The sequence below is a fragment of the Anabas testudineus genome, chromosome 24 (assembly GCF_900324465.2).
Source record: "Anabas testudineus chromosome 24, fAnaTes1.2, whole genome shotgun sequence".
NCBI lineage: Eukaryota > Metazoa > Chordata > Actinopteri > Anabantiformes > Anabantidae > Anabas > Anabas testudineus.
Window position 1 is genome coordinate 16,814,576 of NC_046632.1, and position 26,324 is coordinate 16,840,899.

The 26,324-nt window shown below is 38.6% G+C and overlaps 1 protein-coding gene and 2 long non-coding RNA genes across 3 annotated transcripts in view; all 3 read right to left on the reverse strand.

Annotated features, from left to right (window-relative positions):
* The window catches only part of LOC113149060, a 31,822-nt gene extending 23,482 nt beyond the window's left edge, over positions 1-8,340 (reverse strand). The window contains exons 1-4 of the mRNA XM_033325895.1: positions 8,280-8,340; positions 7,772-8,098; positions 5,035-5,364; positions 4,874-4,911 (exon numbers count right to left, since the gene is read on the reverse strand). Coding sequence (XP_033181786.1) covers positions 4,874-4,911; positions 5,035-5,364; positions 7,772-8,098; positions 8,280-8,340 — 756 coding nt within the window. The remainder of the gene's footprint in view (positions 1-4,873; positions 4,912-5,034; positions 5,365-7,771; positions 8,099-8,279) is intronic.
* Positions 8,341-11,413: 3,073 nt separating this feature from the next.
* On the reverse strand, positions 11,414-13,181 carry LOC113149069. The gene is made up of 4 exons (XR_003297548.1): positions 13,105-13,181; positions 12,255-12,350; positions 12,132-12,160; positions 11,414-11,744 (listed from the first exon to the last, which is right to left on the reverse strand). It is a non-coding gene; the product is annotated as an uncharacterized LOC113149069 (long non-coding RNA).
* A 7,758-nt stretch (positions 13,182-20,939) lies between these two features.
* On the reverse strand, positions 20,940-21,633 carry LOC113149068. The gene is made up of 4 exons (XR_003297547.2): positions 21,540-21,633; positions 21,427-21,455; positions 21,159-21,200; positions 20,940-21,009 (listed from the first exon to the last, which is right to left on the reverse strand). It is a non-coding gene; the product is annotated as an uncharacterized LOC113149068 (long non-coding RNA).
* Between the last annotated feature and the right edge of the window lie 4,691 nt (positions 21,634-26,324).

Here is a 26,324-nt window from a genome sequence, read left to right on the forward strand (position 1 = left end):
TCAACCATCCTGCTTCTCTGTCTCTTCTTTGTTGATCTCTTGTTGTCAACTGACAAAGTCTGTGAAGTTGTTTCCTCTTAAAGACCAGTTGAGGCGTCACTTCCTCTTCAGGACTTCACACTGCATTTTCTCTCCTCTCTTTCCTGTTGAGTTTGATTCTATCTGTGTTTGAAGCTCCTTAAATGAACTGTTGACAGCTACAGAGTGAAACAAGTGTTGAACATTTGAAGTTGGATTCATTTCACTGACTCTTCTTCTCAGTGATTCACAGTGAGGGCAACAGTAGAAAACGTCTTGATGAAGCTGAATGTGGGAAGATTGTTAGTTCTGTGTTTTCTGTGGCGTTGACAGTAACTTGTAAAAGAAAAAATAAAGAATTAAGCCAAAAAGAAGAACCCAACCAGCTATTAAGATACTGTCTGTTATAAATCTTAAAATTTAAACTATGATCCAATCATGGAACTGTGCGTTCTGATTGTTATCAGTGTTTCCATGAAGTCAGTGTTTTTCTGAGAACGTGACATCAGCAGCAGGTTTTAGACACTAACGATGAAACAAACAAACAGCAGTAACACCAGTGGTTAACACGTCCATTTAAAGCGTCTGACTGAACTGTTTTTCATTTCCGTCCATCAAGTTTCCACAGTGTCACTTTAAAGATAGAAATAAGCAGCAGGTCCGTTTATCTTCCATCAGTTTGTCCTGTAGAGGTTTGTGTGGAGCCCAGAGCTGATCACAGCTGACACTGGGTAAGAAGCAGGGTTCACCCTGGACACCAGATCACCTCTACTGCAGCATGACCTCTGACCTCTGGTTATGTTCATCCATCATTTCAACACAACACAGGGAAGTTTTACTGGTGCTGAGAGAACAACAAGTGGAGAGCTGAGTTACAGTAAGTTTGTAGTTCGTGTGTGTACATGTACTCTAGGTGCTTGTGTGTACATATTGTAGTACTACTAATGTGTACTGTCCTCTGTGAAGCTCAGCAAGCAGCGAGCTGGACTCCACCCACAGACTATTTCTAAAGATGGAGTCATGACAGCTCTGTAAAAGTGAAGTCGATCCCTCCCTGGTGGCTGGTTGCAGTACAAGTCTCTAACACCGTCACTGGTAGAAGGTAAACATCAGCTTCACCAAACATGTATCTCTAAAATAATCGGTATATTACTTGATTAAAATTTGGAATCCAGAGTTTTCCTTGTAACTGAGTATTATTCTGATTTTTCTTGTCGGGAGGCCATGTCTAGGCTCTTAGAGCTATAAATGAATCAGTTCACCATTAGGCTTCAACACTAGCAAATGTTACAACACTTATGTGTCAAGTCCCAGGAACTGCTTTTTGGTTTTCTGTCACTGATCTGGCAAATGCACATTTTAGTATTCTTGTCCATCCCGATTCACAATTCTGGTTTGCTTTTACTTTCAATGGTAAGCGATATACGTGGACAAATATGGCTCAGGGATTTCTATCCAGCCCCACATTGTTTGCATTAGAAGTAGCTGAAAATCTCTTACATTGGGAGCCACAATGTAATAGTAAATAATTACTTATGTGGCTGATCTTTTAATCTTTTCAATAACAAAGCATATACCAAACCAACATAGTGCCTCTTCTTAGTTTTCTGGCAGTAAACGGACACAAGGTTGCTAAAGACAAATTACAACTTTCCTCACAATCTGCGCACTATCTTGGCCATATAATCACCCCGGAGGGTCGTAAATTGGGTCCTGAATGCATCCAGGCAATTTTGGAAGTGCCAAACCTGCGAAATAAAAAGCAAATGATGTCTTCTCTAGACCTAGCAGGCAATTGCTGTGCATTAATTCAAAATTATGCGAAGATCTCCCAACCCCTGTATGACATCACACATAGGGGGAAACATATGGCCATGACTGACAAGCTGACTTGGACTACAGATTTAGAGACTGCATTTAACGAATTGAAACAAGCTTTTGCAAGCACACAGTTCACTCACTTATTCTGCAAACAAAAAATGCTCATATAACGCCAGCTAGGCTGCTGCTTTGGCAAAATGTCTCACTAACCATGTCTCATGTCACAGAGGATAATTTGTGCTACAAATAAAGTTGGCAGAACCACTGAGATGCCTTCATCGGCACACCCAAAACCTGAAGGTCTTTTTGACCGTTTGATAATAGACTTTGTTGAATTAACACCATGCTCTAGTTACAAATATTGTTTTCTGATATTAGACTTGTTTTCAAAGTGGATTGAACGTTTCCCATGTAGAAATGCATCGGTTGTTCCATGATGGGCTTTACCTTCAAGACTGAGCAGTGATAATGGTTCACATTTTCAAATGTTCCAATGAGCAGTTTTTTTGATCAAGAGCTCAATAAGATTCTTTATCACAGTATTAACTTGAAAAGTTGGAGTTTTATTTGGAATAAAAATCAAGCAACTAAAAAACTGAAAAAGCAAAAAAACAAACATATTTAATCAATATATATTTGCTTCATAATGTCTGTAACATTCACATATACAGTTTACAAATCAAGAATTAGAGCAGTTCTGCACTGAAGCCAAAGTTTACTATGATGCTAATCATTCATGGATCAACAACATGTTGAATAGTTTGAATGTAATCTACAGTACAGCACTGTTGGTCCTCTGTGACAGAAATTCACTGCAGCACTTATGTTATTATGGATTCTTATTACATTTTTGGTAAACATGGAAGATTTCACATCACATCATGTTAAACTGCTGGTTTTATAAATGTCATTCTTTTCAGGTTGTTCTACAGTCATGTTGACTAAAAACTGTTCTCTGAAGTTCTTCAAGACCCATTTCAAACTTTTTACTGCTGGTTTTTACCAGAGATAAGAAACAGAAAACCACAGCACCATGCAACATTTGAACAGGACAGAGAGTTGAATTGTTAACTGTGAACAGCAGTCGAGTCATGTCTCTTGTTGATCAGTGGAGTCTGACAGACGCAGAAACGTCTTCATCATGTTCATAGTTCATCTTCATCATCACACCTGAGAAGAACAACAACACTTGAGATTCAGAGTTTAAACTGATCTCCCAGTTTGTGTTGTCAGGTTCAACTTCTTCCCTTCAATTAACAACTTGCTGAACTGTTTAGTTCTGTTCTGTCCTCTATGATTTTACACACCAGTGCTAAATGAACCAGAACATGAACAATTTTCAGAGATAACGTATTTGACTATTCAGTGTTTAAACTCACAGTGTTTTCTCTAATCAGTCTCTTTTTCCCTGAGAAGAATATAAAAACTTAGAACAAGTCAAGTTCAGCTTCAACATTAAAAAAACTTGTTGTTAGTAAAAGTTTCCTCAGTGAATGTTCTCACCTTTAGTTCTCGTCCACATGTTGACTGTAACAACAGATATGATCAGTGCTGCTAAACCCACAGACACAATGATGGATCTCAGCAAATATGGAAAATCTGAAAAGATTCAAAATATTTGGCTTCAACTGTTTGATCTTTTTAAAATATGAAGTTTGAGACATTATCTGAAAATATTATATATTCAGACATGGAAAATAAAATCTGTCTGAGAAACTAAATGGTAACACTTCACTGCTCAGTATTTCAAACTGAAATGGCAAACACAAATAATAAAGGAGTTCAGTGTAGAAGATTATTTGTTGAATGATACAGGGGCCACACAGAGGAAGCAGGGAACAAAAAACATGTCACAAAGCACACAAAAAACACAAGGTACCAACTAATATGACAAGAACAACAAAAGCATGATGAACAATGGAAAAGTATGAACTGAAAATCAAACTACACACTTATAGGGGCTGAGGTCAAAAGTATGTAATCCAGGGACTGATCCAAAGGAAAGCAAAGGTCCAAAATCACAGGTCAGGAAAAACAGGAAGGCAGAGACGAGGTCCAGATTTAAACAAGGACACACAAGGAGGAAAGTGAGGCTGGAAACAAAACACGAGACAAGATGCAAGAAACAAAACTAGATACAAGATACAAGAAACACAAGGTCAATGACTGGAGAGCAGCACAACACTGACAATCTGGTTAACAGGGTGGTGATTAAAAAGGGGGATAACGAGACACGGGTGAAAGTAATCAAACACAGACGGGAGACAGGATGGATTACAAAATAAAAGCATGACACGGAAAAAAAGAGTCAGGATCATGACACATTCACAGTATGTTGTTAGGTTTATATAAAATCTTTAGATATTGCTGTGGCCAAAACTAATTATCAAGGTTTCACATGACTTTAAGATCTACTGTGGATTCAAATTATTCAGCTTCTTTTGTTGTAAATCAAATTTTGTTTCCTCCAAATGTGTTGTAATCTAACTATCAATAACTCCTTCTTACCATCGCGTGTCTGTCTGACCTTCACATGTTAAAAATTATGACAGCAGAGAGAGAAGATGTGAAGTCTCTACCTTGTTGTTCTGTTGAGTTTCTGTTGTTGGTGGAGTTTTTATCATTTGTCTCTTCTGCTGAACTTTCTTCATCTGATGTTGTTGGTTTAATTTTCTTTGCTGAATCTTTACCTGGACAGAAAAGTAAAAAAAAAAAAAAAGTACAATGAGACAAAATTTAAAATCCATCAAATTAACAATGATTTTATTTTAAAATGATTTTAACAGTTCACCATCTTCTCACCTGAAGTCTGACGTCTGAAGGGAAACTGCTGCTTTCTTCTGTTACCATCAGTCACTTCACACTTCAATAAGTCAGAATACTGATTAAAGTCAGATGTTGGAAATGTCACAGTGGCAGAACAGGAACTCTGTGGTGTCTTCATGTCTGTTAAATTATTATTATTATCCTCATTCAGCCACTTCACTGTGAGTCTACACTGATCATATGTTGATACAGAGCAGGTTAATGTCACGTTGTTCTGATGTTCAGTCTCTGATGAAGATGAAGATTCTGTGACAGAAAGAAAACAAGAGTTAAATTAACTTCATCACTGTATCATCATTATTGTAACGTTTCAGTTTATTGTTCTGACAAAACAGTTTGATGTGAAAACATTATGATGGAAATACTCACTGGTAACAACATACAGATCAACCTCAGAGTCTCCACCTAGTTGTCGTCCTGATATAAACTGTCTGCAGGTGTAAAAACCAACATCTTCATCTGTGACCTTCTTTATAACCAGAGAACAGTTCTCTGTAACTCTCAGTCTGTCTGATTTAGATTTGACTAAATCTTTGTTAATCTGCCTTTTTTTAAACAGTGTTACTGCTGCTGAGTTTCCTGAACCAGTGAAGATCCAGGTAGTACTGTCACATTCATTCTGATCATCTGTCACATTTCCACAAGGTAAAGTGACGTCATCTCCGTCTCTGACAGTGAAGTAGAAATATTGTCCAGTTACTGTTGATGAGAAAAAAAGAGAGAAATGTCTGAAATGAATAGAACTGTTCTATTCATAGTATGAAGTTAATTTAGATTCAACACAAGTTGTGTTTGTCTCATCTTTGGTTTCCAACAGTCAACTACATTTTGCAGTTGATGCAGAAAATGTTATTTATTAAATGTGTGTTATACTGTAAGTCTCCTTATGTGTAATTAGAAGCATCAGTTTCATTAATAACATTTTAAACAGAGTTCAACCATCATGCTATTATATCTCTTATTATATTGTGAACATGTCTTCTTCTCTTTCGGCTTTTCCCATCAGGGGTTGCCACAGTGAATCATCCTTTTCCACCTAACTCTATCATGAACATCTTCTACCCTAACACTAGCCAACCTCATGTCCTCTGTTAAGACATCCATATATCTCCTCCTTGGTCGTCCTCTTGTCCTCCTGCCTGGCAGCTCCATCTCCAACATCCTTCTACCAATATACTCACTATCCCTCCTCTGAACATGTCCAAACCATCTCAGTCTGGCCTCTCTGACTTGTTGCTAACTCAGACAACGTGAGCCGTCCCTCCGATGTACTCGTTCCTTATTCTGTCTAACCTGGTCACTCCTAAGGAGAACCTCAACATCTTCATCTCTGCTACCTCCATCTCAGCCTCTTGTCTCTGTCTCACTGCTACCGTCTCTAACCCATAGAGCCGAGCTGGTCTCACCACTGTCTTGTACACCTTTCCTTTGAGTCTTGCTGACACTCTTCTGTCACACAACACTCCTGACACTTTCCTCCACCCGCTCCAACCTGCCTGCACTCGTCTCTTCACCTCTTTTCCACACTCCCCATCACACTGAACTGTTGAACCCAAGTACTTAAACTCCTGCACCTTCTTCACCTCAGCCCCCTGTAACCTAACGCTTCTACCTTGATCCCTCTCGTTCAGACACATGTATTCTGTCTTACTACGACTGACCTTCATGCCTCTTCTTTCCAGAGCAAACCTCCACCTCTCCAGCTGTTCAAACATCATTGTCCAGGGAGATTCCTGTCTGACCTCATCTGTCGGCCTGTCCATCAACATAGCAAACAAGAAGGGACTCAAAGCTGATCCTTGGTGTAGTCCCACCTCCACCTTGAACTCCTCTGTCTGACCTACAGCACATCTCACCACCGTCATACTTCTCTCATACATGTCCTGAACTACTCTGACGTACTTCTCTGCCACTCCCGACAACCTCATACAGTACCACAGCTCCTCCCTCGGCACCCTGTCATACGCCTTCTCTAAATCTACAAAGACACAATGCAGCTCCTTCTGACCATCTCTGTACTTTTCCATCAACATTCTCAAAGCAAAAATGGCATCAGTGGTGCTCTTACGGGGCATGAAACCATACTGCTGCTCACAAATCTCCACCTTCTTCCTAAGCCTGGCTTCCACTACTCTTTCCCACAGCTTCATTGTGTGGCTCATCAACTTTATTCCTCTGTAGTTGCTGCAGTTCTGCGTGTCACCCTTGTTCTTAATATATTGTGAACATGTGATCAATAAATAAAGCAGCATTAATGCAGCTGATTTTCTTTAGACAGAGTTTAAACAGTCAGGACTCATGATGATGTTTGACAGCTCACATGAACATGGTGAAGAGTCAAATGTCTTGTAATTTGACTCTTCATGGTGAATTATATATATATTCTGCAGCAGATCATAAAGATCCTAGTTTTACTCTGTCCATCTATTTATTTCTGAGAACTGAGGGGGGAAGTGTTTTACTGAGAACATGACAACAGCAGCAGAGCTCAGGAGGTTTTAGCCACAAACTATGATCTAATAAACCAGAAATACATGTGGTCAACACTTTGATGAGTGTCTCAACAGTTTACAATTAGCTGCAGGTAAAACATCAAGTTTCCATCAAGTTTATCTGAGTCTGTTTGATTTAATCACTTCAGTAATTTTCATGCTGTGAACATTGTAAAGAAGAATCTTTGGTTCTCAGTGATGTCTGAGAAAAATCTGGAGTAATGTTCCAGCTACAGTGAGAGGATCTGTCTTTCCACCATGAACACTTGTGAATGTAGCCTGAGCTGCTGCATTTTCATTGAGACTCGTGGGTCATTAAAACCAAAAACATACTGGACTCACAGTTAACACGTTAACAAGACTAAATTTAGACAAATGAAGTAATTTCCTCTGAACACTGAGCTTCTGCAACTTAAACAAGAACCAGGAAGTAAAACCTCTCAGTACAATGCTGTATAAATGTATAAATACATTACTGTATAAAACAATTCTTTTGTTAGATGATATTAAGCAAACAAAACCACAGAGTAATCCACCAACTTAAAACATAATTATTGTAATATTTGCTCTAAAAATACTTTTATATCTGAAAACATTATAATGGAAATACTCACTGGTAACAACAGACAGATCAAACACAGATTCTCCACCTTGTTGTTGTCCTGACATAAACTGTCTGCAGGTGTAACGACCAACATCTTCAGCTGTGACCTTCTTTATAACCAGAGAACAGTTCTCTGTAACACTCAGTCTGTCTGATTTAGATTTGGCTTCTTTGTAAATCTGCCCATGATCAATCAGTGTTACTGCTGCTGACTTTCCTGAACCAGTGAAGATCCAGGTAGTATTGTCACATTCATTCTGATCACTTATCACATTTTCACAAGGTAAAGTGACGTCATCTCCGTCTCTGACAGTGGCGGTAAAAGATTGTCCAGTTACTGTTAATGAAAAAATAAAAATACATATCTAATAATCTGTATGTGTCTATTTAATTCATATTGTGAGGTTAATAGATCCAACAGAAGTTGTGTTTGTCTCGTCTTTCAGTTACAAACTACAACATATTCATACAGTTTATATTGACTTTTTAAATGTAACATGAGTTCTATGTGTACTTACCTGTAACGTGAAGCTTCAGAATCAGAAATAAAGACATTTGAATCCATCTGAATTCAACCATCCTGCTTCTCTGTCTCTTCTTTGTTGATCTCTTGTTGTCAACTGACAAAGTCTGTGAAGTTGTTTCCTCTTAAAGACCAGTTGAGGCGTCACTTCCTCTTCAGGACTTCACACTGCATTTTCTCTCCTCTCTTTCCTGTTGAATTTGATTCTATCTGTGTTTGAAGCTCCTTAAATGAACTGTTGACAGCTACAGAGTGAAACAAGTGTTGAACATTTGAAGTTGGATTCATTTCACTGACTCTTCTTCTCAGTGATTCACAGTGAGGGCAACAGTAGAAAACGTCTTGATGAAGCTGAATGTGGGAAGATTGTTAGTTCTGATCAGTGTTTGTATGAAGTTAGTGTTTTTCTGAGAACGTGACATCAGCAGCAGGTTTTAAACACTAACGATGAAACAAACAAACAGCAGTAACACCAGTGGTTAACACGTCCATTTAAAGCGTCTGACTGAACTGTTTTTCATTTCCGTCCATCAAGTTTCCACAGTGTCACTTTAAAGATAGAAATAAGCAGCAGGTCCGTTTATCTTCCATCAGTTTTTGCTGTAGAGGTTTGTGTGGAGCCCAGAGCTGATCACAGCTGACACTGGGTAAGAAGCAGGGTTCACCCTGGACACCAGATCACCTCTACTGCAGCATGACCTCTGACCTCTGGTTATGTTCGTCCATCATTTCAACCAACACAGGAAATTTTACTGGTGCTGAGAGAACAACAAGTGGAGAGCTGAGTTCCAGTAAGCTTGTAGTTTGTGTGTGTACATGTACTCTATGTGCTTGTGTGTACATATTGTAGTACTACTAATGTGTACTGTCCTCTGTGAAGCTCAGCAAGCAGCGAGCTGGACTCCACCCACAGACTATTTCTAAAGATGGAGTCATGACAGCTCTGTAAAAGTGGAGTCGATCCCTCCCTGGTGGCTGGTTGCAGTACAAGTCTCTAACACCGTCACTGGTAGAAGTTAAACATCAGCTTCACCAAACATGTGTCTCTAAAATAATGGATACACATTTCTACTTCAATACATGTGAAGTAGTCTGTAATAAATTAATGTGACAGTCTGCACAGTATTTGATTCCAGTACTTCTGCACTTTAACTTGATTCAAACTTGGAATCCAGACTTTTCCTTGTACCTGAGTTTTATTCTGATGTTACTACTTCAACTAAATCTTTCTCATCCTTCCCAGTTTTTGATTTTCCCTCCTTCCTCTCACTAATAAGCAGCTGTGTTGGAGCTTCTAGTGTGTAACAGTCCCTGCATTTCCTTCTTTCACCAGCAAGTGGCGTTAGAATTCCCTTGACTGTCTGCTACTGCAACAGACTTAAAGGACCATTTCAACTATCTTTTGTCCATCAACAGTTATTATTAAAGATCGAATGTTGTAAACACTGGTTCAGGTCAGTATTTAGTAGATGCAGTTTTGCATCTTTGTGAAGATATAGGGTGTTGGGTTCAAAAAGCATTAAAGGCCCCAGATTGGGAACAAAACTATGGAGGGAACTCATATTTTCCTTCATTGAACACTACATCCTATTGCATCAACATCAAAGCAAGAAGTGTTAGATCTATGCATAGTTCACATTCCAAGCCAGAAACAGATATCACACTTATGACATTATCCTCAGAAAATGAAGCCTTGCTGTCATCAATACCAAGCAAAGTGTGGGCAGCAAATTTGATTTTGGGGGTATTAAAGGAGTAACGCCTGTTGTTGTACAGCGAAAGTCTAATTTTACACCATGCAAAGCAAATATCCACTAGGTTAGGAGGCTTAGGTCTTAAGTCTCAGGAACTGCTTGTTGATTTTCACTGATTGTCATTGTCACTGATCTGGCAAATGTATATTTTAGTATTCCTTTTTTTTTTATAATAAATGTAGAATTTGTGCTACAAATAAATGTGACAGAACCACAGAGATGCCTTTATCAGCACACCCAAAACCTGAATGTCCTTTCAACCGTTTAATGATGGACTTTATTGAACTAACACCATGCTCTGGTTATAAATATTGTTTTGTGATATTAGACTTGTTTTCAAAGTGAATTGAATGTTTCCCATGGAGAAATCATCAGCTATCTCAGTAGTAAAGGCATTACTTAGAGACGTTCTTCCACGATGGGGTTTACCCTCAAGACTGAGCAGTGATAATGGCTCACAATTTGGAAATAACCTCATACAAAGCCTGTCAGAAAGTCTTCAGATAAATCTAATAAACACACTGTGCCTACCATCCAGCGAGTGGTAGTACAGTCGAAAGAGCAAATCAGACACTCAAAACCAAACTCACAAAACTAATGGCTGAAACACAGTTGTCGCGGGTTAAAGTCTTACCATTGGCATTAATGTTTAGGGTCGCCCATTTAGACCAAAGGGACTCTCCCCATATAAAATACTTACTGGTCGACCTATGCTAATGACTAATACACAGTTTCCCCAAAAATAAGTTGACTTTGACAGATATGGATGATGAGAGATTAAAATGCTGTTGTGCACTTAACCATACTCTTAAGAGCATTTTCTCCAAGGTAAAAGCTGCTCTTCCTGAACCTGCAGTGGGGTAACTCCAAAACATCATGCATTGGGGAATGGATTGTGGTAAAGGACCTAAGGAGAAAGCTCTGGCACCAGCCCCAGTGGACAGATGTTGCTGACCAATGAGTCATAGAGTCAGAGAACACTGGCAACGTCTTCCCTCCATGCTGCATGTAATAAATCTGAGATGAAACCACACGCTGTTGTTTTGTTTTTTTGATTCTTGTGAGAAATTTCCACAACATGCCACATGTTGAACCTGAACTCAGAGTGTTGTTCATTCATTCCCTGATGTGTTTGTGTTGTGATTTCAGAAGCAGCCTGTCCCATAGACACAGCACAGGACAGAAGATGAAGACTCCTCCAACACTGACAGTGGACTCTCTACATGTTCTACTAGATTAAACATCAACTCTTAGAGATGGACAAAGGTTTGAACATCTAAAGTAATCCTACATGTTCCTGTTCCATCTTCTCTGTTTATCACAGACTGAGTTCAAATGTTCTACAAACAAACTTATGTTATTATGGATTCTTATTACATCTTTGGTAAACATGGAAGATTTCACATCACATTATGTTAAACTGCTGCTTTTATAAATGTCATTCTTTTCAGGTTGTTCTACAGTTATGTTGACTAAAAATCATTCTCTGAAGTTCTTCAAGACCCATTTCAAACTTTTTACTGCTGGTTTTTACCAGAGATAAGAAACAGAAAAAAACCACAGCACCATGCAACATTTGAACAGGACAGAGAGTTGAATTGTTAACTGGGAACAGCAGTCGAGTCATGTCTCTTGTTGATCAGTGGAGTCTGACAGACGTAGAAACGTCTTCATCATGTTCATAGTTCATCTTCATCATCACACACCTGAGAAGAACAACAACACTTGAGATTCAGAGTTTAAACTGATCTCCCAGTTTGTGTTGTCAGGTTGACTTCATACTTGAATCAACACTTTTGATTTTCTGTTTTCATATTCAACTTCTTCCCCTCAATTAACAACTTACTGAATTATTTTCAAACTGTTTAGTTCTGTTCTGTCCTCTATGATTTTACACAACAGTCTGAAGATTATCCTTGTTCACTGGTTCCTTTACCACTAAACTCTGTTATACAGTTTCCTCAACAACAGCTACACCTGAATCCTCCAAAGATACTCCCCTAACGTGTGTTTTTTAACCACAGTGCTAAATGAACCAGACCATGAACAATTTTCAGAGATGACTTATTTGACTATACAGTGTTTAAACTCACAGTGTTTCCTTCTATCAGTGTCTTTTTCTCTGAGAAGAATAAAAAAACATAAAACAAGTCAACTTCAGCTTCAACAGTAAAAAACTTGTTGTTAGTAAAAGTTTCCTCAGTGAATGTTCTCACCTTTAGTTCTCGTCCACATGTTGACTGTAACAACAGATATGATCAGTGCTGCTAAACCCACAGACACAATGATGGATCTCAGCAAATATGGAAAATCTGAAAAGATTCAAAAATATTTAACTTCAACTTTTTGTTCTGTTCAAAATCTGAAGGTTAAAGAAAATTCAATATGTTTAAATGTGTAAAATAAAATCTCTGTTGTTAAAAGTTGCTGTTTGTTCATGTTGACACAAGGAACTTTGTCAACTCATATTAAAGCTGGTAGTTTGATTCTCAACATTTTGACTTTAACCTTCAAATTTCAACTTTATTCTCAAAATGCAAACGTAAAAAACTCCTCCTGACTCTAATACTGTCGTATAACTGAGATCTGATCTGCTTTGCCTCCAACAGCAGTGGCTGTTTGATTTCAGGGTAACCAGCCCTGCGTCTAGTTAACACTGACAGAATAATCTAACATCCACATGAGCTGGTTGATAACATGCAAACAACAAAAGCACTGCAGATGGTTCCATTAGCTGAACAACTTGACCCACAATGTAGGATTCACCATCAGCAAACCTCCCTTCATGTACGTTCAGTGTCCTCCACCTGGAAACATGTCTGAAGTTTGAGTCTGTGAAGGAGCGGTGGGGGGAGACAGGTCTGTCCAAACTTTGTAATTTGAACTTCAGTAGCTGCTTTACCTGCTTTAACTATGTGTAAAGACTTGTGTTAATATCTATTAACAGTATAAATATCATTGTTCCATTTGTACATTGATGTTGATAAAGAAACAAACTAATACTGATGATACTATAATAAACTCTGAAAACTTTACAATCATAAAAAGAGAAAAATGTTCAGTTACCTGGTGATTTTGTTGGTTCACTGCTGCTTGTGGAGGTTTTTTCATTTGTCTCTTCTGTCACTGGTCTTATTGTTGTTGTTGTTGTTGTTTTTGGTTTTGGTTTTAGTTTTGTTGTTATTGCAGCTGTTGTTTTCTTTTTATCTGAACAAAGAGAAAAGTAAAACATGTACTGTAAGAAAATACTTCATGTTTGTCATCAACAACAAAATAAAATCAAATGAACAAGAATTAGTTTCATTTTTCTCTCAGTTGATTTCAACAGTTCATCATCTTCTCACCTGGTTTTTCACGTGAAGTCTGATGTCTGAAGGGAAACTGCTGCTTTCTCCTGTTACCATCAGTCACTTCACACTTCAATAAGTCAGAATACTGATTAAAGTCAGATGTTGTAAATGTCACAGTGGCAGAACAGGAACTCTGTGGTGTCTTCATGTCTGTTAAATGATTATTATTATCCTCATTCAGCCACTTCACTGTGTGTCTACACTGATCATATGTTGATACAGAGCAGGTTAATGTCACGTTGTTCTGATGTTCAGTCTCTGATGAAGAAGAAGATTCTGTGACAGAAAGAAAACAAGAGTTAAATTAACTTCATCACTGTATCATCATTATTGTAACGTTTCAGTTTATTGTTCTGACAAAACAGTTTGATGTGAAAACATTATGATGGAAATACTCACTGTTAACAACAGACAGATCAACCTCAGAGTCTTCATAGTGTCGTCCTAAAATAAACTGTCTGCAGGTGTAAAGACCAACATCTTCATCTGTGACCTTCTTTATAACCAGAGAACAGTTCTCTGTAACACTCAGTCTGTCTGATTTAGATTTGACTGAATCTTTCTTAATCTGTCCAAGTTCAAACAGTGATACTGTTGCTGAGTTTCCTGAACCACTGAACATCCAGGTAGTACTGTCACATTTAGTCTGATCATCTATCACATTTTCACAAGGTAAAGTGACGTCATCTCCGTCTCTGACAGTGAAGAAATATTGTCCAATTACTGTTGATGAGAAAAAGAGAGAAATGTCTGAAATGAATAGAACTGTTCTATTCATAGTATGAGGTTAATTTAGATTCAACACAAGTTGCGTTTGTCTCATCTTTGGTTTTCAACAGTCAACTACATTCTCACAGTTCCAAATAAAAATATGTTGATTTAAAGAAAAACTGCAGTTGATACAGAAAATATTCTTTATTGAATGTGTGTTATACTGTAAGTCTCCTTATGTGTAATTAGAAGCATCAGTTTCATTAATAACATTTTAATTAGAGTTCAACCATCATGTTTCCCTGTCTCTTATTATATTGTAAAAATGTCATCATTAAAATAAAGCAGCATTAATGCAGCTGATTTTCTTTAGACAGAGTTTAAACAGTCACGAGCTGGATGAAGAACTCCATGGCCAGAGATTACCAGAGTTGCCAAAGTTTTCAACTTTTATTTCTAACAAGAGAGCAATAAGTCAATGAAATCAACAGGCATTAGATGGGAAGAGATGGCGTAGGGTGAGTGTGGAGGTCTGTGGAGGTCTGTGGAAGTGATTGCTGCCTGGAAGAGGGGGTGTGACGTCACGACCAAGATGGCCGACCAACGGGGAGCACGTGGAACAGATGGAGGAGAATGGAGATGGTGAATGCTCGGAATGGCGGCTGACAACGGTTGAGAGTGTCCAGGAGGGTAACAAGAGTATTGCAGAAGCACGATGAATAAATAGTCCAAACTTTAACACAGATGATGATGAAATCCAAAGTCCAATACACAGTGTGAGAAAACAGTCCGGGGTGATGTACAAAGGCAGTCCAAACAATAAATCCAACAGGCTAATATTGGAGGTCAGGGGCAATCTAGGTCATACACAGTGAAACAGTACAATTGAGTTCCGGCAGGCACAATCCACAACAGAAAGACAATCTAGGTCAGAACACTAAGGAGGTCCAAACAGTCAGAGCAGGGAAGGGAACAACAAGGGAGAGAACAGATCAGAGGAAAACACTCACAGAGCCAGAGGGGTAGACGGGAAGCAGGGTCAGGTCAGGCTGGTCCAGTGAGAGGAATCCGGTAGAGACAGGGTAAAAGGGGTGCAGGTCCAGAAAGGGGAATCAGGCAGTGACAGGCTCAGGCTCAGTACTGTGAGCAGGGGGATGACGGAGAGCAAGCAGAACTCACAGTACAAAGGGATCAGGTGAGAGACAGGGTCCAGGGCAGGCAGAGACCAAAATAACAAAATAGTAGTCCAGGAGAAACGCTGGATAGTAACTACTCAGGGATTGAGGTCAGACCATCTGGCAGGGGAGGAAGGTGAACAGGTCTGTATATGTAGTTTTGGGGAAACCAGGTACAGCCAATCAGGTGAGTGAGTGTAATTAGGCTGGGAGGAGGAAACAGGAAGTTGTCCAAATAAGGGCATGGGGAAAAGACGGGCAGCAAGGAGGCTGGAATCGTGACATAAACAATCAGGACTCATGATGATGTTTGACAGCTCACATGAACACGGTGAAGAGTCAAATCTCTTGTAATTTGACTCTTCATGGTGAATTACAGTGATTCTACAGCAGATTATAAAGATCCTAGTTTTACTCTGTTCATCTATTTATTTCTGAGAACTGAGGGGGGGAAGTGTTTTACTGAGAACGTGACAACAGCAGCAGAGCTCTGGAGGTTTTAACCACAAACTATGATCAAATAAACCAGAAATACATGTGGTCAACACTTCGATGAGTGTCTCAACAGTTTATAATTAGCTGCAGGTAAAACATCAAGTTCACCACAATCATGTAAATATCTTCTGCTCTTCTCTCTAACCCTCATACTTATACTTCACATCGCCCCCAACATAACATTCCAGAGGAACTAAGTATATGTGTACTATGAAGAAAACAAATTCTTCTACACATAAGTTGACTGTTTTCACTACAGGTCTGTGTTTATCCCTCGTTACAACCTTGTGACCCAGAACCCATGTCCTACCCATGTCCTGTCAATGAACCCTTGTCCTGGTTGGTATCTCTTGCCTTCTTTTTATGTGTAAGAATAATCTGGAGTAATGTTCCAGTTACAGTGAGAGGATCTGTCTTTCCACCATGAACACTTGTGAATGTAGCCTGAGCTGCTGCATTTTCATTGAGACTCGAGGGTCATTAAAACCAAACACATACTGGACTCACAGTTAACACGTTAACAACAAGACTAAATTTAGACAAATGAAGTAATTTCCTCTGAACACTGAGCTTCTGCAACTTAAACAAGAACCAGGAAGTAAAAACTTTCAGTACAATGCTGCATCTGGAAGCAAAATTAAAGATGCAGTAGGTTAAATGTATAAATACATTATAAAACAATTCTTCAATTGTTAGATGAAATTAAGCAAATAAAACCACAGGATAACCCACCATCTTAAAAAATTATTATTATTATATTTGGTCTAAAATACTTTTATATCAGAAAAATTATAATGGAAATACTCACTGGTAACAACAGACAGATCAACCACAGAGACTCCACCTTGTTCTCTGCTGAGGTAACGACCAACATCTTCATCTGTGACCTTCTTTATAACCAGAGAACAGTTCTCTGTAACACTCAGTCTGTCTGATTTAGATTTGACTACATCTTTTTGAATCTGCGCATGATGAAACAGTTTTACTCTTGCTGCTGAGTTTCTTGAACCACTGAAGATCCAGGTAGTACTGTCACATTGATTCTGATGATCTTTCACATTTCCACAAGGTAAAGTGACGTCATCTCCGTGTCTGACAGTGAAGGAGGAATATTGTTCAGATACTGTTGAGGAAAAGAGAGAAAATTTTGTAAAATAATGTAAACATGACTATATTAATAATACTTTCTAACACTAATCTTCCTGTTTTCAGGTTCATTTAGCTACAGTAGAAGTTGTGTTTGTCGAAGGGTCGACTACTTTCTCTCAGTTACAAATCAAAGTCTATTTTCTCTGTGGAAGAAAAACATCTTGATAAACCTGTCTCAGTAATGTGCAGTTCTCTAATGTTTCTTGATTTAGTGTGAGTTCTATGTGTCCTTACCTGGAAAGTGAAGCATCAGAATCAGAAATAAAGACATTTGAATCCATCTGAATTCAACCATCCTGCTTCTCTGTCTCTTCTTTGTTGATCTCTTGTTGTCAACTGACAAAGTCTGTGAAGTTGTTTCCTCTTAAAGACCAGTTGAGGCGTCACTTCCTCTTCAGGACTTCACACTGCATTTTCTCTCCTCTCTTTCCTGTTGAGTTTGATTCTATCTGTGTTTGAAGCTCCTTAAATGAACTGTTGACAGCTACAGAGAGAAACAAGTGTTGAACATTTGAAGTTGGATCCATTTCACTGACTCTTCTTCTCAGTGAAGGGTCAAACTCCTCGTCCATTAGAACTGAACTGCTGATGTTCAACACGGTGAAACTGCAGCAGCTGGGAAAGAACTCTAGGTGTCTGAAACCTGTTGGTTCCTCATTGTATCTATGAAGTCAGTGTTTTTCTGAGAACATGACATCAGCAGCAGGTTTTAGACACTAACAATGAAACAAACAGCAGTAACACCAGTGGTTAACACGTCCATTTAAAGCGTCTGACTGAACTGTTTTTCATTTCCGTCTATCAAGTTTCCACAGTGTCACTTTAAATATAGAAATAAGCAGCAGGTCCGTTTATCTTCCATCAGTTTGTCCTGTAGAGGTTTGTGTGGAGCCCAGAGCTGATCACAGCTGACACTGGGTAAGAAGCAGGGTTCACCCTGGACACCAGATCACCTCTACTGCAGCATGACCTCTGACCTCTGGTTATGTTCTTCAGATCTTTGCACTGGCTTCCTGCACTGGCTTCCTGTGGCTGCAAGGATCAGGTTCAAAGCTCTGTCTCTTGCCTACAGAGTGGTTAACTCCACAGCTCCATCTTATCTCAGTTCAATCATTCAGGTCTACATCCTGTCCCGTCCACTGCGCTCAACCAGTGAACGTCGTCTGGTGGTACCAGCACCACACAGTCGACACCAAGGAAAACTGTTCAGCTCAGTGATCCCAAGATGGTGGAATGAGCTGCCTATCTCTGCACGCTCAGCCACCTCACTTGCAATCTTTAAAAAACTGCTGAAAACAGAACTCTTCCGCATCTTCTTTTGCACTTAAAAAAAAAGAAAAAAAAATTCTACCCTTTCTTTCTAACATCTCTTGAAACAGAAACACTTTTTCGATAGCACTTTGCTTGATGTTGTTTCTCCTTGACTTAGATTTTGTTTGCTTGCCTTGTTCCTCACTTGTAAGTCGCTTTGGATAAAAGCGTCTGCTAAATGACTAAATGTAAATGTAAATGTTATGTTCATACCTCATTTCAACCCAACACAGGGAAGTTTTACTGGTGCTGAGAGAACAACAAGTGGAGAGCTGAGTTCCAGTAAGCTTGTAGTTTGTGTGTGTACATGTACTCTATGTACCTGTGTGAACATATTGTAGTACTACTAATGTGTACTGTCCTCTGTGAAGCTCAGCAAGCAGCGAGCTGGACTCCACCCACAGACTATTTCTAAAGATGGAGTCATGACAGCTCTGTAACAGTGAAGTCGATCCCTCCCTGGTGGCTGGTTGCAGTACAAGTCTCTAACACCGTCAGTGGTAGAAGTTCAACATCAGCTTCACCAAGTAGTGAAGTGTTAGTGTAGTCAGTCTGTTTGTCAGTTATAGCTTTAGCTTTGTATTTTAATTCAGCGTTCACCTGCGCTCATTTGTTTCTCATTAGATCCAGCTCAGCTGATTAGTTTTTGATCTTTAGTCCCAGCAATTGCGGTGGTTTGTTTTTTCTTCGTTAGTTTCAGCTTCGGCTGTGATTTTGGTTTCCTTTTGTATCATGTTTACTGTGTTTCTTTGTTTGTTATTCAGACTAGTAAGATTCTAGTTTTCCTGCCTTATGCAGTGATCTTTATTTTGCCCCTTTCGTTGCATTACGTTACATCTGTTCTGCATTTATTGTTACTAAATCTGTTAATAGATCTTTTTGGAAAATCTCACTCTGCTTTTTGTTGTCTTATCCAGAATGGATCCAGCTGAAAGGCAACAATTACTGACTGCGATTCAGTCTCAGGGGGCCATGTCAGGCCACCTGCAGAACGAGACAAACGAGACGAAAACAGATCTAGCGCTTCCTTTCTCATTCATTCTCATTCTCACATTCCTTGGCTTTGTGAATTTCTACTGCCACTTCATTTGTGGATACAGCAAGGTTACTGCTCCCCTTCACGTGCTCACCTCTTTATTTGTTTGGTGACCAGTGGCTGAGGATGATTTTGTTCACCTCATGGCCTTGTTTACCTCTGCACCCATCCTCAATCTCCCCAAGCCCCAGAGGCAATTAATTGTGGAGGTGGATGCCTCCAGCACCGGAGTCGGGGTGATCTTGTCACCGAGAACCAACACCGCATTGTTTATCTCTTGTTGTCAACAGACAAAGTTTGTGAAGTTGTTTCCTCTTAAAGACCAGTTGAGGAGTCACTTCCTCTTCAGGACACTGCATTTTCTCTCCTCTCTTTACTGTTGAATTTATATTATAGAAAGTATAGAAGCTTTTTATCTATTGAATCTCACTGAATGTATCAAAAGACTGATTCATGTTTTTACCTTTTTAACTGTTGTGTTTGAGTGTTATTCTAACTGATTCACAGTTAGAAACAATGGAAAACATCTTGATCACAGACAGAATAGATAAATGTTTGCTTTAATGCAGCTCTTCTTCTGTTTAGACAGAGTTTCTTTTCACAGTGTAGTAATAATGTAGTGGTAACATTATGAGCTGGGAGTGGTTCTGAAAAACAACATGCAGAAACACATAGGTTAAAAAAGAGTTTAATGTGGCATCCTATATACTCTTTCTGAAGACACATTATCTTTTAAATACATGTATTCCACTCACAACATCCTACATAACATCAAACAAATAAAATAAGATGTGTTCCCTAAAGAACCAGGCGTTTGTCTTTATCTTAAATAATCTGTCAACTGCTGTCTTTCTTCCTGAATGCTGTTATCTTCTGGGGAAATCTTGAGAGCAGGGAACAGCTTGTACAAAACATCCTGAATAAAATAAATAGATAATATGAAACTGAACATCAGCAGGTGTATACTGTTTTTATTCATGAAACACTGAATCCAATGAATATACGGTGTGTCATTTCTTGTTAACTAGATGTGTATTACAGTAATAACAGTCTGATACTCAGTGCTTCTATGTGGAATAACGACATCTTTTTTTTAATTATTGCGGTTCACACAGTACATGACATATTTGTTAAAGTTGAATCACCCTTATGATGATAAAGGTGATTGATAATGATATTGATGATAAAGATACACATACAGCTCTGGCTGGGTGACCTTTGCAGCAAAGTTTGTGTCCTAAACAAGGGGTCAACCACTTCAGGAACTCCCTTCTGGATAGCTGCCAGAGAGCAGAGCTGTCAATCAATACGTTTGATAAAACCAGGAAGGCTTTAAAGTGTTGACTGCTGAGCTTTAGGTTAGTTGATGTTGGCATACATGGGCTCACTGAAGTTTTTGCAAGAAGATGAGGAAGCTTCCATCATGTTGAAGGTCATCACACCAGCATAAGTATAATCATAATCATTGACCTGATCCTGGAAGGAAACAGCACCACTCCAAATTAATATATGCAGAATTTAAACCAACCTAATCTGACAGGGATCCTCTCTGCCTTTACTTTAATTATAGTTTTATCTGCTGATTAGATTTGGACTGTTGAGAAGTTGGTCTGAAGGGGGCACTACTTTGTAGAAAAGAAGGAAAGGAAGAAGATCCACCAAGTGGAAATCTTACCCATGCATTATGTTTGCTGTTGTTTATGTAGCTGATGGATGCAAAGGAAACACCATCATCAGGTTTATCCTGCAGAAAGAAGAAAACACAAGGACTGTTCACTACATGAGGATTAATACAGACTCATTCTACTCCAGTTTAATTGAATGATATTCTAACTGGTTAAAAGTTCCTGCTTCATGAAAGACATGAGCATTAGAGGAGCTCGGTGATCTCACCATGTTCTGATTCTCAGACACTGCAGGGTAAAATCTCAGCTCCTACACAAACACAGGTTAGTGACGTCAAATTCTTTCCTGATTTACTTTATTTCTTTATCTTCAGGCTTCACAACAACACTACACCTAAACTTTCTAATATACGATGTCAGTATTGCTGTTTAACTTACAGGTGCAGAGCTTCAAGGGTAATAATGGTTTATAGAAATGTAAACTCTCATTTGTATCACAATTTAAAGAACATTTGATCTTCAGTTCTAAAACTCACCACATTTCCATACAGGTGTGGTTCAATCTCTGAAAAGACAAGATAAATAAAGTTAAATTTTATTTTAAACTCTTTAACTTTATCAAAAGTTAATACTTTAACTTCTTTTACACCTTTAGTTTTCTTCCATCTCATGAGCCCAATAATGAGTCCAGCAACAGTTATTAATAGTGCTGCTGCAGCAACAGCTACAATAATGAACCACCAAGGCCAACCTGGAAAGAGAATTTAAATATGAAGGTTAATAACATGAAAAAACAGCCACGTGTGGACAAAATAAACATTTGAGCAAACATCACTGGGATGACAGAAAAGTAACTGTGAGAAGCTGAAGAAAGAGTAACTGTATGTAAATATGCTGTTTGGTCCAAAGCCAACGATGAGAGTCTGAAATTTACAGTTCAGTCATCAAACGAGGAGAAAGAGAAATGTTCAGTCAGTACCTGATGGGTTACTCTCACTTGTGTTGTCTATTTTCTTTGTCCCGTCTGAAAAAGGTAAAAATTGTACGATGAGAAGATTGAAACATGAATCATGTGCATCATTTTTCAGTTTAAATTGACTTGAACAGCAGTGGCTGTTTGATTTCAGGGTAACCAGCCCTGCGTCTAGTTAACACTGACAGAATAATCTAACATCCACATGAGCTGGTTGATAACATGCAAACAACAAAAACACTGCAGATGGTTCCATTAGCTGAACAACTTGACCCACAATGTAGGATTCACCATCAGGAAACCTCCCTTCATGTACGTTCAGTGTCCTCCACCTGGAAACATGTCTGAAGTTTGAGTCTGTGAAGGAGGGGTGGGGGGAGACAGCTCTGTCCAAACTTTGTCATTTGAACTACAGTAGCTGTTTTACCTGCTTTTTGTCAGTGTCACAGTTTGTTCCTTTACTGTCTCTAAACTGGATCCTCCACCCACTGTCATACTAATCAGCAGAGCTGCTGACAAACAGCTTCAACAAACCTAAACTACACCCAACAACAAGTCCAAATCATCAACTACACATGGAGGGTAAAACAACAAATGTTCAATGAACAAGACTTACTTTTATTCTTCACTCAGTTTAAAATGATTTCAACAGTTCATCATCTTCTCACCTGAAGTCTGACGTCTGAAGGGAAACTGCTGCTTTCTCCTGTTACCATCAGTCACTTCACACTTCAATAAGTCAGAATACTGATTAAAGTCAGATGTTGTAAATGTCACAGTGGCAGAACAGGAACTCTGTGATGTCTTCATGTCTGTTAAATGATTATTATTATCCTCATTCAGCCACTTCACTGTGTGTCTACACTGATCATATGTTGATACAGAGCAGGTTAATGTGACCGTGACCTTGTTGTGAAGTTTAGTCACTGGTGAAGACAGAGTAAGAAAGATGAAATCGGAATCGTTGCAATATCAGTTTATTTTTATAATAAGATAGTTTGATGTGAAAACATTATGATGGAAATACTCACTGGTAACAACAGACAGATCAACCACAGAGTCTCCACCTTGTTGTCGTCCTGATATAAACTGTCTGCAGGTGTAAAGACCAACATCTTCATCTGTGACCTTCTTTATAACCAGAGAACAGTTCTCTGTAACACTCAGTCTGTCTGATTTAGATTTGACTGAATCTTTGTGAATCTGTCCATGTTCAAACAGTGGTACTAGTGCTGTGTTTCTTGAAACACAGAATAACCAGGTAGTACTGTCACATTTATTCTGATCTATCACATTTCCACAAGGTAAAGTGACGTCGTCTCCGTCTCTGACAGTGAGAGTTAGAATATTGTCCACTTGCTACTGTTGAAGAGAAAAAGGAGATGATAGGAGGATAAATCATGTGAAATTACTATTCTGTTCTAACCTAATCTACATACTGTCAGTTACAAAACAAACTCCTTTATCCCTGTGACTCTCTTAATTCTGTAGTTTTAAAATGGTTGGTTACATTGTAAATTACATGTAAACTGTAGCATCCCCATTGAAAAACAAAGACATTTTAATGCGTCTGAATTCAGTCCTTATGTTTAACTCTCTGTATGATTTTAGTTGAATTTCTTGTTCTCACTTTCCTGTGACCTGTGTAATGTCACTTCCCCATCATGATTTTTTGATTTTATTTTTGGGATATTCACTATTGATCTCTATAAAATAACTGTAGACATTTAAACAGTGAGAACATTATAAATATACAGCAACACAGTTCCTGACTTTAGAAACAAGTTATGTGTGAAGATAGTGTTATTTAATGTAGTGGTAAGATCACCACCTTCTATGTGGGAGACTGGGGTTTGAATCCCAGCCGTGGTCTACCTCCAGTAGGGGTCCTTAGGCAAGACCTCCTAACACTCACCCTGCCTACACTTGTAAGTTGCTTTGGATAAAAGTGTCTGCTAAATTTAACGTATACGTTTGCATTAGTGTTGATCTTCCTGTATTCTTTATAGACAGAGTTTATTAGAAACAGATGGTTCATTATAATGTTTGACAGCTCACAGGATCAATAAGATCAAACTCAACCTAGCATGATCCTTTTTTTTTTCTTAATGCATGTTGGTACTGGAGCAGATGGTAATGACCTCATGTAAGTGCTATATATATTTCGAGTGAGACCTGTTGGTCCCACCACTGAGGTCTTTTATTCCTGAGAACTGAGAGAGGAAGTGTTATACTAAGAACATGACAACAGCAGCAGAGCTCTGGAGGTTTTAGTCACAAACTATGATCAAATAAACCAGAAATACTCATGATTAACACCTTGATGAGCGTCTCAACGTTTTTAGAACACATGTAGCTGCTCATCTATATGTGATATTCACCAAAACACCATTAAATTCATATTTGATCAGATTCTGTTTGACTGTATCATGTTTTTCTTGTTGTGCACACAGCAGAGTTGAGTCTTCAGTTGTTTAATTATGTCTGAGACTAATCTGGAGTCAAATTACAGCTGCAGTAAAATACGTCCAGTGAATAAAACGATTTACATATATGACTTTATATAATTTTAGAGAACAATGAAAACAGAGCTGTTTGACTCAACATCTCAGTAATGCGATGCGGTATGATATCATGGTCTGTAAAAGATTTAATCTGAATTGTTTTTAATATGACAATAATTCATAATAAAAATGTCATTGGACCATTTTTAATTTAAAACTTCAAGCTCATTAAAGTCAAACACATTCATATCACAATAAAAACAACACAGAGACAAATAAAAGTGGTTCCTTTCTACACTAAGTGACTAAAGTTGTCTGAATGATGTTCATGTTCTAATGTTTCTATATTTAATGTGAGATATATGTATTCTTACCTGTAAACTGAAACAGCAGCAGAAGAAAAAACATTGTTCTCTATCTGAAGTCAACCATCCTGCTTCTCTGTCTGTTAGTTATGTCCTTGATCTGCAAAATGGTTTATTCTTAAAGACAAAGACAGTCTTAACTTCCTGTAAAACTCTGAGGTATCACTTCCTCTTTATGACTCTGGGTTGTATTTTTCTGCCCTGTTATTTTTTAAATTCATCTATTGATTGATCTGTTGATTTATCCAAAGTCATGTTGAGCTTGTTATCATGGAAACTTCTTCAATCTGAAACATACTCTGATTCTTTTAATCAGTGTAAACAAGAGAACTGTCACGATCTGTATTTTCCACTTCCTCTCTCGTGCTTTTATTTTGTTGTCTTTCCTGTCTCCCTCTTGTTTCTGGTCTCCAGTTTCTTGTAATCAGTGTTAATCAGTTTCACCGGTGCCCTGCCAGCTCTTATTTAACCCCCACCAGGTTCATCTGCAACATGGGGAACAAGTTTTGTAAATACAAGCAGTATTTCTGAGCATGGCACCCCCTTCTAATCAGGGTCAAAGGTCAAACCCCATTTGTCACATATTGATGAAAAATGGTATTTTGTCCATATCTACATTTCTCTATATTATCAAAAACATCAACAGTGTTTAAACTATTGGTGTCTTCAACTGCTGTATTAGTTTAATGTTGTTTCTATGTCGTGAAGCTCAGTGAACAGAAATAATCATATCAAGTGTATTTATATTGCCCAACATGGTCAAATCACGCTGTCAGATACATGTTAGTATCTTTGTTAGCAATTAATCACCTTCATTCATGACACACACATCACAAATAGGCTGATTTAACACATGGTTGATGTTTAAGAACAGGAAAGTGCAGGCTGTGGGCTGAGACAATGGAGCCATGAAATATGAAGATAAGCTCAGGTTACAGTGAAATAATTACTGAAACGAAGCGAGTTTGAACAAAGAAGATCTTAAATGAGCAGGAGTGTCATGGTTCCTGCCTCATCCACGTTCTGTTGGTGTTTTTGTCTCCCCCTGGTGTTCACCTTCTCACTCCCCTCTACAGCCACTTCCTACTGTTCTCATTTGGACCACCTGAACTCTTCACGCTCCTGGACTTTGATTATGAGTTGTTTCACCTTTGTGTCCCCGTGTCTTTAAAAGCTCCCTCAGTCATTGTTCTCGTTGCCAGTTTCTTGACAATACACACACGTCCTCCTGGTTGGTTTGTACATTGATTGGTTGTCGCACACAGTTTCTTGGTACATGGACTGGAGTTCACCCCTTTGTTTTACCCAGGATTTTGCCTTTTGCGTTTCTGGTTAGTCTGTAACTTCAGTCTATCAGTTGTGCATTTCTGTTGTTATTTTGTTTTTTATCAGTGTCTTACTTTGTAGTTTGCGTCCGTCAGTGTAGCGCTCTCTGTTACTTTGCCTTCAGGTTTTCTAGTTAATATTCAGTTTGTCACTTTGTCTGTTCGGGTTTTGTTTGTTACTTGTTTTTTTTTTTTTCACCGTGCTTGGGGTCGCTTTTAGTTGTCACTTTTTTTCCATCGAGCCTGCATTTTTGTAGTATGCGTTTA